At 35.9% G+C, this 13,992-nt stretch overlaps 1 protein-coding gene across 2 annotated transcripts in view; it reads right to left on the bottom strand.

The window, feature by feature from the left end:
• Positions 1-13,992, bottom strand: part of IBTK (inhibitor of Bruton tyrosine kinase) — a 53,769-nt gene that overhangs the window by 21,526 nt on the left and 18,251 nt on the right. For both annotated transcript variants that reach the window (XM_039728599.1, XM_039728611.1), the window contains exons 9-19: positions 13,423-13,546; positions 9,924-10,101; positions 9,062-9,236; positions 7,595-8,188; positions 6,143-6,229; positions 5,154-5,236; positions 5,014-5,051; positions 3,174-3,267; positions 2,684-2,785; positions 1,829-1,946; positions 49-109 (exon numbers count right to left, since the gene is read on the bottom strand). In XM_039728599.1, coding sequence (XP_039584533.1) covers positions 49-109; positions 1,829-1,946; positions 2,684-2,785; positions 3,174-3,267; positions 5,014-5,051; positions 5,154-5,236; positions 6,143-6,229; positions 7,595-8,188; positions 9,062-9,236; positions 9,924-10,101; positions 13,423-13,546 — 1,654 coding nt within the window. The remainder of the gene's footprint in view (positions 1-48; positions 110-1,828; positions 1,947-2,683; positions 2,786-3,173; positions 3,268-5,013; positions 5,052-5,153; positions 5,237-6,142; positions 6,230-7,594; positions 8,189-9,061; positions 9,237-9,923; positions 10,102-13,422; positions 13,547-13,992) is intronic.

Below are 13,992 nucleotides of genomic sequence, written 5' to 3'. Positions count from 1 at the left end.
ATTCTCATTTTACACCTAATCAGCTTACACTCAAGTTGTACAACTTACCATTTTCCTGTAATAAACAGAAAGATCCTTCACAACTTCATCACTTAAGACATCCAGAGTCCTAAAAAAAAATATATCTTTGTCCTTAAATACCAAATGAATCTTAGCAACTTATAAAAAAATCACATTAATGAACAATTCAAATGAACACTTTGGATGAATCTCACCTACAGGTGGGTGGTGAGACCTACAATCACATTAATGAACAATTCAAATGAACACTTTGGATGAATCTCACCTACAGGTACTATCACCTATCATGGTGGTCAGAGTCTAAAGGAAGACACTGAACACAAAATAAAAACTAATCAATACCTTTGTTGTAGGGCAGGATTAAATACACCACCTTCCCACATACCTTTATCTAAGGTCACAGCCAAAACAGACCTATATAGTTAAGCTAACAAGAACTGGTCACTGCTTTACCTATTTCTGCATACTGTCCTCCCAACATGTATCTAAATACTCCACATGTATGTAAATTGTCCATAAAACTCAAACACAACATACAACTTAGACATTTATGCCAATAAACAATACTACAGCAGCAAACTTGACTCAACACAACTGTGTTGTCCATGTGAGCAGTTCTTGCAAAAAACTGGCAGGACTTAATTCTGTCTCAGGTTTCTCAAATTAAGTCTTTCTACCCAATACTAACACTTTCAGATTTTCACTAAAATGTAGATAGACTCTTAACTGTAGTAAGAATATTGCGTGTAGGCTTAAGAGGAAACAAGTCTGAATTACAAATAACATTTAAGGCAACATTACTAGATTTTTACTCTTCTCTCCAAAATCAAAGGTTAGAATGTTCATATTTTATAGACAGGTGAAGAGGGAAATTGCTAATACGAATGAACTTGTGCATCTGGCATGCAAGTGAAGCCACAGTGTGGCAATGAACTGCTGCCATTCTGAACTGTTTCAGATCTCTAAGAACTTCTCTAAGTAAAAAGAAGTCTGACAAAAAGGACAGAGCGAACTCACAATTGAGATTTTTTTTTGGCTGGGTTTTTTGGTTTTTTTCTAAAGGTTTTGCAAGAAAAGAACTTCAATCAGTGCTGATAAGGTTTGCTCTGAGAAGATGATATGTACTTAGGAAACAACTTGACGGCCTGTCCAAAAGCATCAAGAGAAGGAAGGCCAGAGTACACCTTCAGATTCTCAGAACTTTAGAACCACTGTGGAAAGCAAGGATAATAAATTAATTTGTTCAGCTCTCACTGCAGACATTAAAGCAAAAAGACTACCAGAAGGCAGGCCCAACCTCTTTGGAAAATAAAGCAACTATTAATACATCTACTTAAAACAAATCAAATATGTATTGTTAACAACCATATTTTAAAAAAAAACAAAAACAAAACCCAAACAATCCTAAAAGAAAAAAAACCAAAAAGCACAAAAATCCCCATCCCCCCAAAAAACAACCTCCAAATGGAGAGAAAAGAAAAGCCCCACAGCAGTGTTTTATGCATCTTCCAAAATGCTTTTAAAACCCCAAAAAAGACTAGACCTAATGTTAAAGCCCACTGAATTCCAGAGAGGCTCTTCATGCCAGACCGTAACATATGGTTTTTACTACAGAACTGGTACAGTATGTACACATATTTAACTAGCTTCCCTCTCCCTAACTGACAAAAATGAGCCTACCTTTAAACTAGAAGCATACAGCTGCATTTTAGCATTAATCTGTCTATATTAGTTATCCCAATCCTTTTACCTTTTTGGGATATTTAAATTTTACAACTATACATGAATACATTGCACTCCAGGTTACCTTGCTTCAAGCAAAGCTGCCATATTGAGTCCTATGAACTGCAAGCAGGACAATTTTAGCTGTTCAGCATTATACATTGCTGAGAACTCCAACAGCTCAGCAGCATTCTTTAAGGTCACTGCAGAAACAAAGCACAACAAACTAAATTAGATAATTGGCTGTAGTATCAAGAAGCCATTTTAAGACTTATTGTGCAGCATGATCTAGTTATTGAAACGTATCTTATACTACCCTACTCCTAGAAAAAATGCTAATGCTCAAATGGCCACAAAGTATAGGAAGACCCATGCAACTTTGTAGCAGCTTGTATGCAATGGCTGCTTCACAGAACTAAAAAGCCCTGCCTACAAACAGATCTGTTTCAAAATATTAAAACCCAGCAGTCCAAAACAAAAAGGAAAAAGAAAGATAAAAATAGCAAGTTTAATAAATAGCATAAACAGTTATTAAACTTTCAAATGTTTCAATTTAGTATGGAGAAAAGAAATATGAGCATGAAAGAGGAGAGAGGGAACACTAAATACAAGGACAAAAATAGAAATGTAATTAATTTTATCATATTTTAAAGAAAAGAAATTTCAATTCAATGAAATGAAGATTTCATTTGGGTTAGATTATTTTTTTTAATTTTTTTACTCTTTTTTATTAAAGAGCATGAGCATAAGTAATGGAAGGTCATGCTAACCTAGAATATTCCTCAGACTAAAGAAGCAATTATTAGCAGACATGCAGTGAACATCAAAATGTAATCACCTGAAAGGCAGATACACAAATTCTGTGTTGCAAAAGGCAGTAACATCTAAAAATAGCATTTTTTGTACTCTAACACTTTACAATACATGTGGAAGGACTCACATCTTTCTGCAATGGCTACTTCACAGATTTCTTTGAGTCTGGATATAAGAAGCTGGTCTGCTACCACAAGAACATTACATATGAATTCCACATTTTGAGAATCTGGAAAACAAAGCATCATGTAAACACTGGGGGCAAATCAAAAAGAAATACAAAACAGACAACTTCAATGAGATTTTACCAAAGCACAAATACAATGCCTTTGTAAATTTTTATGCTATTTTCATAGCACAAGATATAGCTTAGAAGAGCACCAACAGTCCACTTTTTGAAGCAACAGAAGGAGGGAAAAGGAAAACTGCAGTTTGACTAACTAAAGAAAAGATAAAACAAGGCCTGGGGTACTGCTATCCCCTCAAACTCCAAAGAAAAGAGTCAAGAATTTTGATTTTTTAAAATGTAACTCCAACACAAGCATATTAAGTTTTGAATTTCTATTTTAAATATATAAAAATTGCAAGACCTACAATTGAAAATATATTAATGGCACCTTTTATGGCAAGAGCTTCATCTGTATACAAGTAATCCACAATTATCTGTAGTATGTCAGAATGGACGGGCATTTCCAGAGCTGAACAGGTAGCCTAAAAAGCAGAAGTATTTAAAGAAAAAAAAAGAAGAAATAGAAAAAGTAAGAGAGGCTGACTACTTGGAATAAAATACAAAATTAAGACAGCATCTATATTAAGAAAATAACTCAGATTGAAGGTCACATTTTCAAAGTTAATTACTTAAGCATTTCTACAAAATCTGTCCAAGTTTCTCAATCAAGAATTGATTGTAGCAAACTAATTACATTCTGTTCAAACTTCTGAAAAAATACCCATGAAATAGTTTCATGTCTGATCACTTTGATCATCTACTCTAACAATCTTCCTTGGCTATATTACTTTACCAACAATTGCCTAAAAGTAGAACTACAGGAACCCTCTATGCAAGTACTGAACTGCTTTCCTTTCAAGGTCAAAAGAGCTAATGAAATCACAAGTTCCCAAATAACAATAAAATTAAGTAGTCACTATTGTTAATGCCTCTGAAAACAAGATCCTCATCAAGCCCTCCATTTGAAGAACCATCCTAAGCATTGAGGAAAAGCTTTCATAAGAGCAAACATTCACTACTAAACCATGCAACTGTCACCATTTGTGTTCATGCAACATCACTGCTTAACAACTTTGGTTTACTTCAGGTGGTACCCAAGTAAAGCTTCATAATAAAATATTTACTTTGCTTTAGAACATGCTACTGGTACTGATATATTTTCCTTCTAAAGGTTAAAAATCTCTTACAGACATTAAGGTTTTTATATAACATCTACAGCCCTTGCTTCATAAAATATTTATTTATTAATTTAGGTTGATTTAGGTTTACTTACAAAATAATAAGCAACTTATTAACTACATACTACTGGTATATAAAATGGACATTCAACACTTAAAAAAACCCTTTAAATCAATAATATGTCTCACAGTGTTGCAAATATGTTTTTTCAGGGATGACTTAGGTAAAAGCAGCACAGTAACCTGGAGGACAGGTGAAGTGTTGTTTCACAGCACAACAGAACTGCCAGTACTTCACTTAAGTACTTAATGTTCTGAATGTATTGCCAGAAAGCTAAGAAATTTGAGGAACTCCTGTACACTGCTTTAGTTTTCAGTCTCAGAAAAATGCGTCTCCACTTAGACCATTCCTCTCTTTCCACAAACATTACCAATAGTGCTCAGGTAGTTCAACAGAGACATTTAGTGAAATTACAATGTCCAGGAACAACCAGGGCATTGACACACAGCTGACAAATAGGAACCAAGACAAATTAAAGATCTACACCTTTTGAAATAGCAGTTGGTGACTAAGTAGAATAGTCCCTGATATCCTCTATCTAATTTGACAGCAAAAGTCAGCTGGAGTTCTACATACTGATCCTTGATCCTGTTCTCTCTTGCACTCAGTACATATGACAAGCTATTCCAAATTGCACACTATTTAAAATGTACAATCTTTTTAGAGAAAGAAAATGAAAATTCATCCAAAGAAGCATCCCATAAGAACAGTCCAGTGTCTTTTGTAAACCCCTAAAACAAAAGCAGCAATTTCCTTCAACATACAGTATTACATTTATTATTCTCATTTAATACATAATTTCAACAGTACAAATACAGAGTAACCAAAAATGTGGCTTGTGGAGTATTCTTCTTGCAAACGGAATCAAAGAATCCAACCCTTCTTTTTCCCTCGTATTTAGGATATGTTATTATAGGAAAAACTAAAAAGCTGTTACTTATTTGATGCAAAATAAAATGTGCCATCACACATGGTTTTGGCAAACTTACCTCAATCCACGAGCTGCTTAACATGCTGTGAAAATAATCTGTAAAGAAAGGCATTTCAGTTCAAGATGCAATACAATGACAGTTAAAAAAGACAATATAACTCATGTTACATAAATATATATAAAAATTCACACACATACCAAGTCTTGCACAAAGTACACACTTATGACACGGGAATTCCTTTCCATCTAAAGATTTCAGGGTCACATCGCAGAGGTATGAACTAGAAGATATTTAATAGCATCAGGACTGTGACTATTCAGAAGAGTTACATGTTGTAAACTCTACAATTAAATGCCTTAACTTTAGCAAGTTAGGGTTTATCCTTTGAAATAAAACACACCTGAACTTTAATAATACCACAGAACATGAACCCAAAAGAACAGGCACAATACTTTCCAGGGAGAATTACTTTGTCAAACTAAGCTTTAAAAATTCCATCTGAAATATTTCCTTCAAAACTCAATTACTGTTTCAAAAATGCTATGATTAAATAAATTAATTATGGCTAATTTTAGCCAATCTTAAATGGTCTATGTTAAGTTACCTATTTCTTCAATAGCAGGAGGTACCATAGGCCTTGATGATTCATTTTAAGAATTAACCCAAATTCTGTGAAAACAGCAACTTCTACGCAATGTTGCTCTTCCTATATAAATAGACTATTCAGGACTTTGGGTATAAATAACTCGATCACATCAATGGAATTCAAAAACAAACATTACTTTGCTAAAAGCAAATTAGAAAACATACTGTGCATTTACTTATTTCCAATCAATGTAGTCTTATTGTTACAGAAAGCAGATTTATAGAAGTCAAATTGTTTTTGACTGGATTACCCATAGCATTTCTCCTGGCATTAGTATTCTATGACACAGTTAATCCACAGAACACACTAAGGTACAATAAAAAAAGGATGCCACACATAATCTATCGCTAGTAACTGATTTACAGATCAAGTCTGTAAGTAACTACAGAGAACTTTCAAAGCTGAGTTACTATGATAGAGACAATTGCATACCAGAAGTTAAAATGCAGCTGGATCAACCTTAGCTCTTACTTAACAGGTAAAGAAATTACATAAGAGGAAGATGGTGCAGTAGGGTAAACTTGATTTTAAAAACATTACCATTTCTCCTGATTTAACTTTGGTTTGTTCCCATTCTTCTTGTTGACAACATTAATTTTTCCATTTTCTAATCTGACTCCATCCAACCTGCAAATTATTAACATTAGTAATAAGCAACATAATTAATATACAGTTCAAACCACTAAGAACAGTTTCAAAAAGTAACAGTACTTCAGTGGGCTCATATTCTAAATATGAAAACAAATCATCATACAAAAATAGAAGCCAGTTGTTACTTGAAAAGTCTTCAAGGCAGATGCAAAATGTAACTGACATTCTTTCCTCATCTTAGATATGTAATTATTATCTTATATGAAACCTACCTGTTATAGCTAAGGCTGAAATTCAATACTACAGAGTCAAAAACCAGGAAGTTAAATACATATTGGTACCAGTCAATAAACTGAGCAAAGACAGTGGTTGGGAAGAGATGCGAATTTCAGCACAGGCTTTTTTAGCATCCTAATTCATCAAGAAGACTTGTGAATGGAATGTTAAAGACACAGGAGTGATGCTGGTGGATTACAAAGTAATACACGTTTAAAGCAAAGTACTTTACCATGGAAATGTTACTTAGGAATTCAGTTTTAGCAGCAGCCTCACATCTTGGCCATGCATGCAAGAAGTACAGTTAGAAAACTGCCCTGAAAAAGTTCATAACCCTCTTTGGAAAGGACAAATGCAGGGGAAAAAAAAAAGCCCAAACTGATTGATACAGTTCTACAGAGACATTTGATCTCAATTTCATTTGTTTCAGTATGTAACAAAAAAATTACATCTCTTGAACAAGAATTTAAATTTGCTTTGTGGTGTTTTATACTAAAACAGACACAGCTGTCTCGTGAAAAAACTGCTAGACTACAGACCACAGTACAGAAATTATGCAGCCCAAAATTCCACTAGATCAGCTGTCTCTAACATAACCAGTACTGATGTTTTAGGACAGTCTTTCTGGAAAGTCTTATGATTTATACCAGATATCAAATCCCACAGAGCTCATGTGTTAGAGGATACTGTCGTGGTTTAACTCATCTGGCTAAAGACCATACAGTCCCTCACTCACTCTCTCTGCCCTCACCACCCATCAGTGGGACGGGGGAGAAAATTGGGGAAAAAATAGTAAAATTTGTGGGTTGAGACAGATAGTTTTAATAGGGCAGAAAAATAATGGAAAATAGTAATAATGCTAAGAGAATGAGCAGATACAAAACAAGTGATGTCCAAATAGTGATGGAATAGCTCATCACCCACCAACCTGAAAGTCCTATATGTACTGGAAATAAACCCAGTCAGTTCCTAAGTAGCATCCCCTCATCATCTCCCCCCTAGTTTCTATTCTAACATCAGTGTCTTAATTTCCACTATTGCCGTAACAACGAAAGTTAGATCAGCTTACATATAAAAACTCCATGGAGAGCTTGTCAAAATAGAAATGCATTTCCTTTCACCTACCGTCCACTTAAATTGCTGAGCCCAAACTTCTTTGCTGCACTTTGCAACATTTTAATGAGGTTAGCTTCATCACCAGCTTTGCCTTTTTTAGACTTGCTCTTCTGTTTTTCATTTATAACTTGCACTTGATTATTTCTATAAATCTCAAAAGCAGACTTTCCATTGACATCTTCATCAAAGCTCATTTTGCTGAGATTAGAAATTAAAGTATCTTGATATTCATCTGATTTTTCTTTATATGAGATTTTTGGCTTATAACCATGAGTCAAAAGATCACACGTATCAGTGTATATGTACTGCAGAAGATATGCAAACAGATCTGGATGGACCTTCTCAATTACATAGAGATCACATCCAACAGCATCTTCATCTTTACGGTAGATGTCTGGAGTGTCTAGCTGGCTGTCACTGGAAACAAAGAGCTTATTGAAGAAGTCGGAGCGTACGGCCAAGATGTATTTGTGCACGGGGTACATTCTTGTGCCAATCTGAAAAGTCACATCATGAATGCTGTCCATTTCATCTGTTTCATCTAACAGTTTACCAAAATCCATTCCAAAACTTGATAGTGACACACTTGGAATTTCATAGAGACTAAAACAAAAATAAATCCATAAGCAAAGATTATTTAAAACCTTCATCACATTTTACATAGTATGTTTAATGAGGAGAACAATGATGTTTCCATTTGGTTTCTTTGTTTCTTACATTGCTGCACTGCTCAACATTTCTTGTCCTGTTCTTTACAAAAATAACTAATAATATGGTATTTAGGCAATTAAACGACATAAATAAGACCTATCTACCTTCAGTATATTTACAGTATACAATATTTTGCCTTTATACTGTAACAGTGTTATCAGAACTATCTTATCTTCATCTCATTTTTCCAACATGAAAACACAGAAATGCTTGCTGTACTTCATATTACAAACTAAAGCAGTAAGGGACAAAAGCTAATGTTCAGCTATTTATCACAAATGTTGGAAACCATTATGAGAGCATAAGAACCATGGTCCAGTATTCTACTTATTTATTTTACTTTATACATTTCTTTCCAAACAAACAAAAATTCACTTGTCACTTTTATTTAAAAGCTGATTATTGGTGATTACTGAAGGGGTGAATTTCTACAATATTTAGAACTCAGAGTGTGTTAGGAAATACATGGCAAGCAAAATAGTAGACTGTATTGATGTTTTATCTGAAGTATTTAAGGCAAGCAAATGCTTGCCTTAAACACTTCAGATAAAACATCAATACAGCCTACTATTATGCAAATACATAAACCGAGGCCTTTAGCTAACTTCAACATCATTACTAACAAAGTACTGTTCTCTAGCAGTATGGATAACTGTATTTATTGTGATTTCTGTATGAGCCAAAAAGCGGTTTGGAAAAGAATTATTCAATCTCAATCACACATAAAAAAAGGAAAAATTACAACTGTTGTTAACTTAAATATACCTGGTTTTAGGATCTGATTGTAATACAGCAAAATTGCAGCCACTAGGATCAGTGGCAATACTGACAGCTCGGTGGACAAATGTCAGCTTCTGAAGTCTAATTCTTTCATACACACTGGGTGTATCATGCTCACAAGACACATCACATGAAGGATGCTGAAGGCTTGATACAGGTTCTGTTAAAAAAAACACAAAATGAACACAGATCACAGAAAGATCCTGCTAATTAAAATACAACTAATACAACAAAAAGGCAAGACTACGACTTCTGTATATCCACTGACAGAGTAATTAAGTAAGACTAAACCATGCTGAAGATTTCAGCTTGCTTATTTACAGAATACATAGGAGGAGAGCTGACAGTTTCACATAAAATTTTGTCCTGTATGAGACAGGTATGTTCCTTGCAGAAAAACCATCAGGACCTACTTTCAGTAATATGAGCCAAGCTAATAAGGTGGAAGTTGCTTTGGACCCTGAGTAGGGTCCCAGAACAGGTGCCCAGATAAGGGACTGGGAAGCAGGTTTCAGAGACTTAGCAGTGCAAGCAAGTATATGCTCCTTCTCTTGCTCAATACCAATTCTCTTCAGATTCATCATCTAGTATGTGACAAGATCATTACATTAGACCATTGTGCTACTATTGTTCTTCAGAAGTACTTTTCTTCCCAGAAATCTCCACCTAAAGGTAAGCTGCAGGCTGCAAAGTCAATCTTAGTATTACTAAGGAAATGCTAAAAATTGTCAGTCACAGAGGAAAGAACAAACTTGCCACATAATACTGTTAAGAGATAGTAAAGATTCAATTAAACTTTTTTACTGATTTAAAAGTACTTAAAAAACACTAAGAAATCACAGCTAACCTTTCTTTTCTGAGTTTTTTTTCCCTTCTTCCAGCCACTTCCCTGTAAAAGCTTCACCATCATGTGTGACAAACATTATTTCATTCTCATTCAATGCAACATCAGACATGAAGACTTGCCGGCCATACACCCAACGACACTGCTTCATGGAGTTGTTAGATGACTTCCAACAAAACACCTGTAATATCAAATTTTAAAAATAAGGGAAGATCTTAATATCATTTAAAAGCAGTTACATATTACAAACTACTTTTTTAAACACAACCACATGCCATCTCAAAATTGTATATAAAAGGAAAAAGACATTCTTCAAAATTTTAGGATAAAGTGTTATGAGCATCTATTAGAGAAATCACAAGTAAAACAGGGAAAATCTATCATGATATCAAGATCCATTTGCTCATGAAGAGCATCTGAAAAGCTTCTCCAAATACTGAAATATCTTCACAGCAGTCATGTATAGGACAGGTTTTACTGACATCTTGACAAAGAGAATAAAAGGTGTCAAGTCACGAAACAAGTTTTATCTAGTTCTTAAATAACAGATTTGTCCATCTGGTTTGCTTATAAATCAGACAAAATTCCAACCCAGCACACTGGAAATTTAAGTCATTTCCTATTAATTGTTTGACAAAAATCTCAAATTTCTCTGTACCAGTCTAGGTTTAGAATGGAGATCATGATGAAACACAAATTTCAAAACCCTCAGGAATACGAAGCACTGCATGCACAGCAAGACCCCAACAAGGTACACTGTACATGTCCGAAAGACAGCCCCAAGCAAGGTAAAACCCGAATGTGGCATTAGCAGTGCTAAAGTCAGGCCTTCATTTTCTCCCACTGAAGGACCTGCACAAGTCTGTTAGCATCCACATAAGAAAGGGACAGAAGAACTTGAGTGACCTATTTAATTTCCCCTGCCTTGCGCCCTAAAAATCACAGAATGTTGAAATTGAAAGAGAACTCTGGAGGTTGTGTAGTCCAACGCTCTGCTCAAGCAGGACTACCCAGAGCCAGCTGCCCAGGAACATGTCCAAACAGCTTTTGAGTATTTCCAAGGAGAGTGATTTCACAACCTAAATTGGCAACCTGTGGCAGTGCTGGACCACCCTCAGTGCTTCCCAATATTCAGACAGAGCCTGCTCTATTTCAGTTTTTGCCCACTGCCTCTGGTACTGGCTCTGGGCACCACTGACTCTTTTTCACATCTTCTTTTCAAGTATGTATATACAAGATTCCTCTTGTGACTTTTATTTTCTAGGCTAAACAGTACTCCCTTCAAGAAAGTGCAATCAAGCCAAACCAGGAAGCACTGATTCAGTAAACACAAGTGTTAGGATCCCTCTCCTTATTCAATAATTTATAATGCCTAAAAGCACTTATCAGTATTCAACATGCAAAGATATGAAATGCACATTGACATTTTTTCCTCTGATGCAGGAAGATCAAGTAATTTCTTACTGCTAAAGCAGTGTCTCAAAGATGTTGAAGGGGCACTACCAATACTACAGATGCTACAGGCTACACATCACAAGATCAAATACTGAACTGAAAATTTATCATCTCCGAGACAACTAATGACCTAATGAAAAGATAGATAATCTCAAAACATAATTCAGCCAAATGCAAGGAAAGAAAAGGAAATAACCACATTGCTCCTTATTTTGATATACAAGCACCTTTTTCAACATTCTTTAAGAAGGCATTTCAGTAGGAAAAGCTTCTTTGTAAACACCACTAGATGGCAGTGAAGGTTGAGATCTCTCAGTGAGCAGATCAAAAAAGGGATTTAGTAGGGTCCTGTAAACCAGCACTTAAATAATAAATTCACCATGGCATTCCAATTCTAAGACAAACGAGCGACTACACTTAAATACTAAATGATTCACCAGGTTTAAGTGCAACGTTTTGACAATAAAATGGACGTTTTATCTACCAAACAGCTGTGTTTCAGCAAAGGCTCTAAAACTTCAAGTCCAGAGACTACTTTGAAAGGTGTAAAGGTGCCTGGCATAAGTGGGATGAAGAGATGGGAAGAAAAAAAAAACCACCAACAAAAAGAACCTAAACCACATACTCTATCTAATCACTAATATATATGCAAAAACAAAGTTTACACCTTCACTGAAAAGCCATTAAAAGTCCATAGACTTAAAAATAAACTACTGTACATTATTTTTGTAATCCTCCCATGGCCCTAATATTAAAAAAAATCAGCAGCAGCTCTACAGAAACAAACTGACTGGGGAACAATAAAAAGAGCTTTTTCAAATATATTCATGTCCATAGGCAGTGTAAGAGTTATCATCAGCCCATTATGGGGTGAGGATGATCACCTCAAAAACGGGGACACAGAAAAGGCAAAGGTGTTTAACACCTCTGTCTTCAACAAGGGGGTCTCAGTGCCCCCAAGCTGGAGGACCATGACTGTGAGAATGATTCACTCCCAGTCAGCCCTGAAACTGTGTGGGATCTGCTGCTCCAGCTGGATCCCTACAATGCTATGGGGCCTGGTGGGATTCATCTGAGAATCCTCAAAGATCTGGCTGATGTCATCCCAAAGCCTCCCTTGATTTTTGAGCAGTCCTGGAAATCCACAGAGGTCCCAGCTACTGATGAACATTGTCCCACTTTTCAAGAAGGGCAAGAAAAGAGAACCCCACACTATACAATCCTGTCAGTCTCACTTCAGTACCTGGTAAAGCTGTGGAGGAGATAACTCTGGGAGGTGTTGAAAAACACCTCCCAATGACAGCACAGTCATTGCTCACAGCCAGCACGGCTTCATGAGGGGAAAGTCCTGCTTATCAAACCTGATTTTTTTTAATGACAAGGTAATCCACCTAGCTGACCAAGGGAAGCCAGTTGACAATCTTTTTGGATTTCAGCACAGCTTTTGATACTGCTTCTCAGAGGATGCTGGGGGCAGTTTTGGCACCACAATGTAGACAAGCCATTAAACTATTAGAGAGTGTCCAAGGAGGGCAAAAAAGATGGTGAAGGGCCTTGAGGGGAAGCTGTGAGAAGCAGCTGAGATCACTTGGTCCGTTCAGCTTGGAGGAGACTGACGGGAGACCTCACTGCAGTTACAGCTTCCTTGTGAGGGTACAACAAAGGGCAGGCACTGATCTCTGCTCTGTGGTGACCAGAGACAGGACCTGAGGGAATGGCCTGAAGCCGTGTCAGGGAAGGTTTACTACAAAAAGATTCTTCACCCAGAGAGTGGCTGGGTACTGGAACAGACTCCCCAGGGAAGGTGTCAAAGCACCAACCATGATGGAGTTCAAGAAGCATTTGGACACTGCTCTCAGACACCTGGTGTGACTCTTGGGGATGGTCCTATTTAGGGCCAGGATCCTCGTGGGTCCCTTCCAACTCAGCATATTCTATAATTCTGTGAAATTTGTTATTTTCTATGCATGACTTTGTCTTGTCTGACATTTAAAGTTTGATTTATCACTATGCAGCCTGCTATATAATTATAATTATGACAACTTACCCTTCCAGCTTCATCCAGTGCCAGAATGCAAGTCTTTTGACCCCCATTTTCTTGAAGATGCTGGGTATCTACTTTATATTCCAAATATCCCCCACTGACAAGAACTTTTTTAAGGTTCAGCTGTCTGAAAGAACACAAAAAGTTAAATTAGTATCTCCCTATTGTGTACTTAATGTTGGTTCTATGACAGTTACCTTTTTCATTTACACAAGCATTAAAAAAGTAAAGTTGATGCAGTGACACTGAAAAATTACTTATGTTTAGTTTCATCCTACTGATTCTATTAATATAGTCGCTACTATTACAGAAGACTATAACTTTTGTTTTTAAGTATATCACGTTGTATATCTATAAGTTCTTCACAAAATTCCATGAGTGAAAAATCAGTAGATTATGTAGCTTTGATTTCATCATTACAAAAATTTATTCAGCTGTTTGTATTAAAACATCTATCCTATCCCAGCAAGTCATTTCTCAGGGGTTTGCTATGTAACTTTGATTTCATCATTACAAAAATTTATTCAGCTGTTTGTATTAAAACATCTATCCTATCCCAGCAAGTCATTTCTC

Source organism: Passer montanus, unplaced genomic scaffold (genome assembly GCF_014805655.1).
Source record: "Passer montanus isolate IOZ18808 unplaced genomic scaffold, ASM1480565v1 scaffold11, whole genome shotgun sequence".
NCBI lineage: Eukaryota > Metazoa > Chordata > Aves > Passeriformes > Passeridae > Passer > Passer montanus.
The sequence above is the reverse complement of the archived record's forward strand: the minus strand, read 5'-3'. Positions and strand labels throughout refer to the sequence as shown.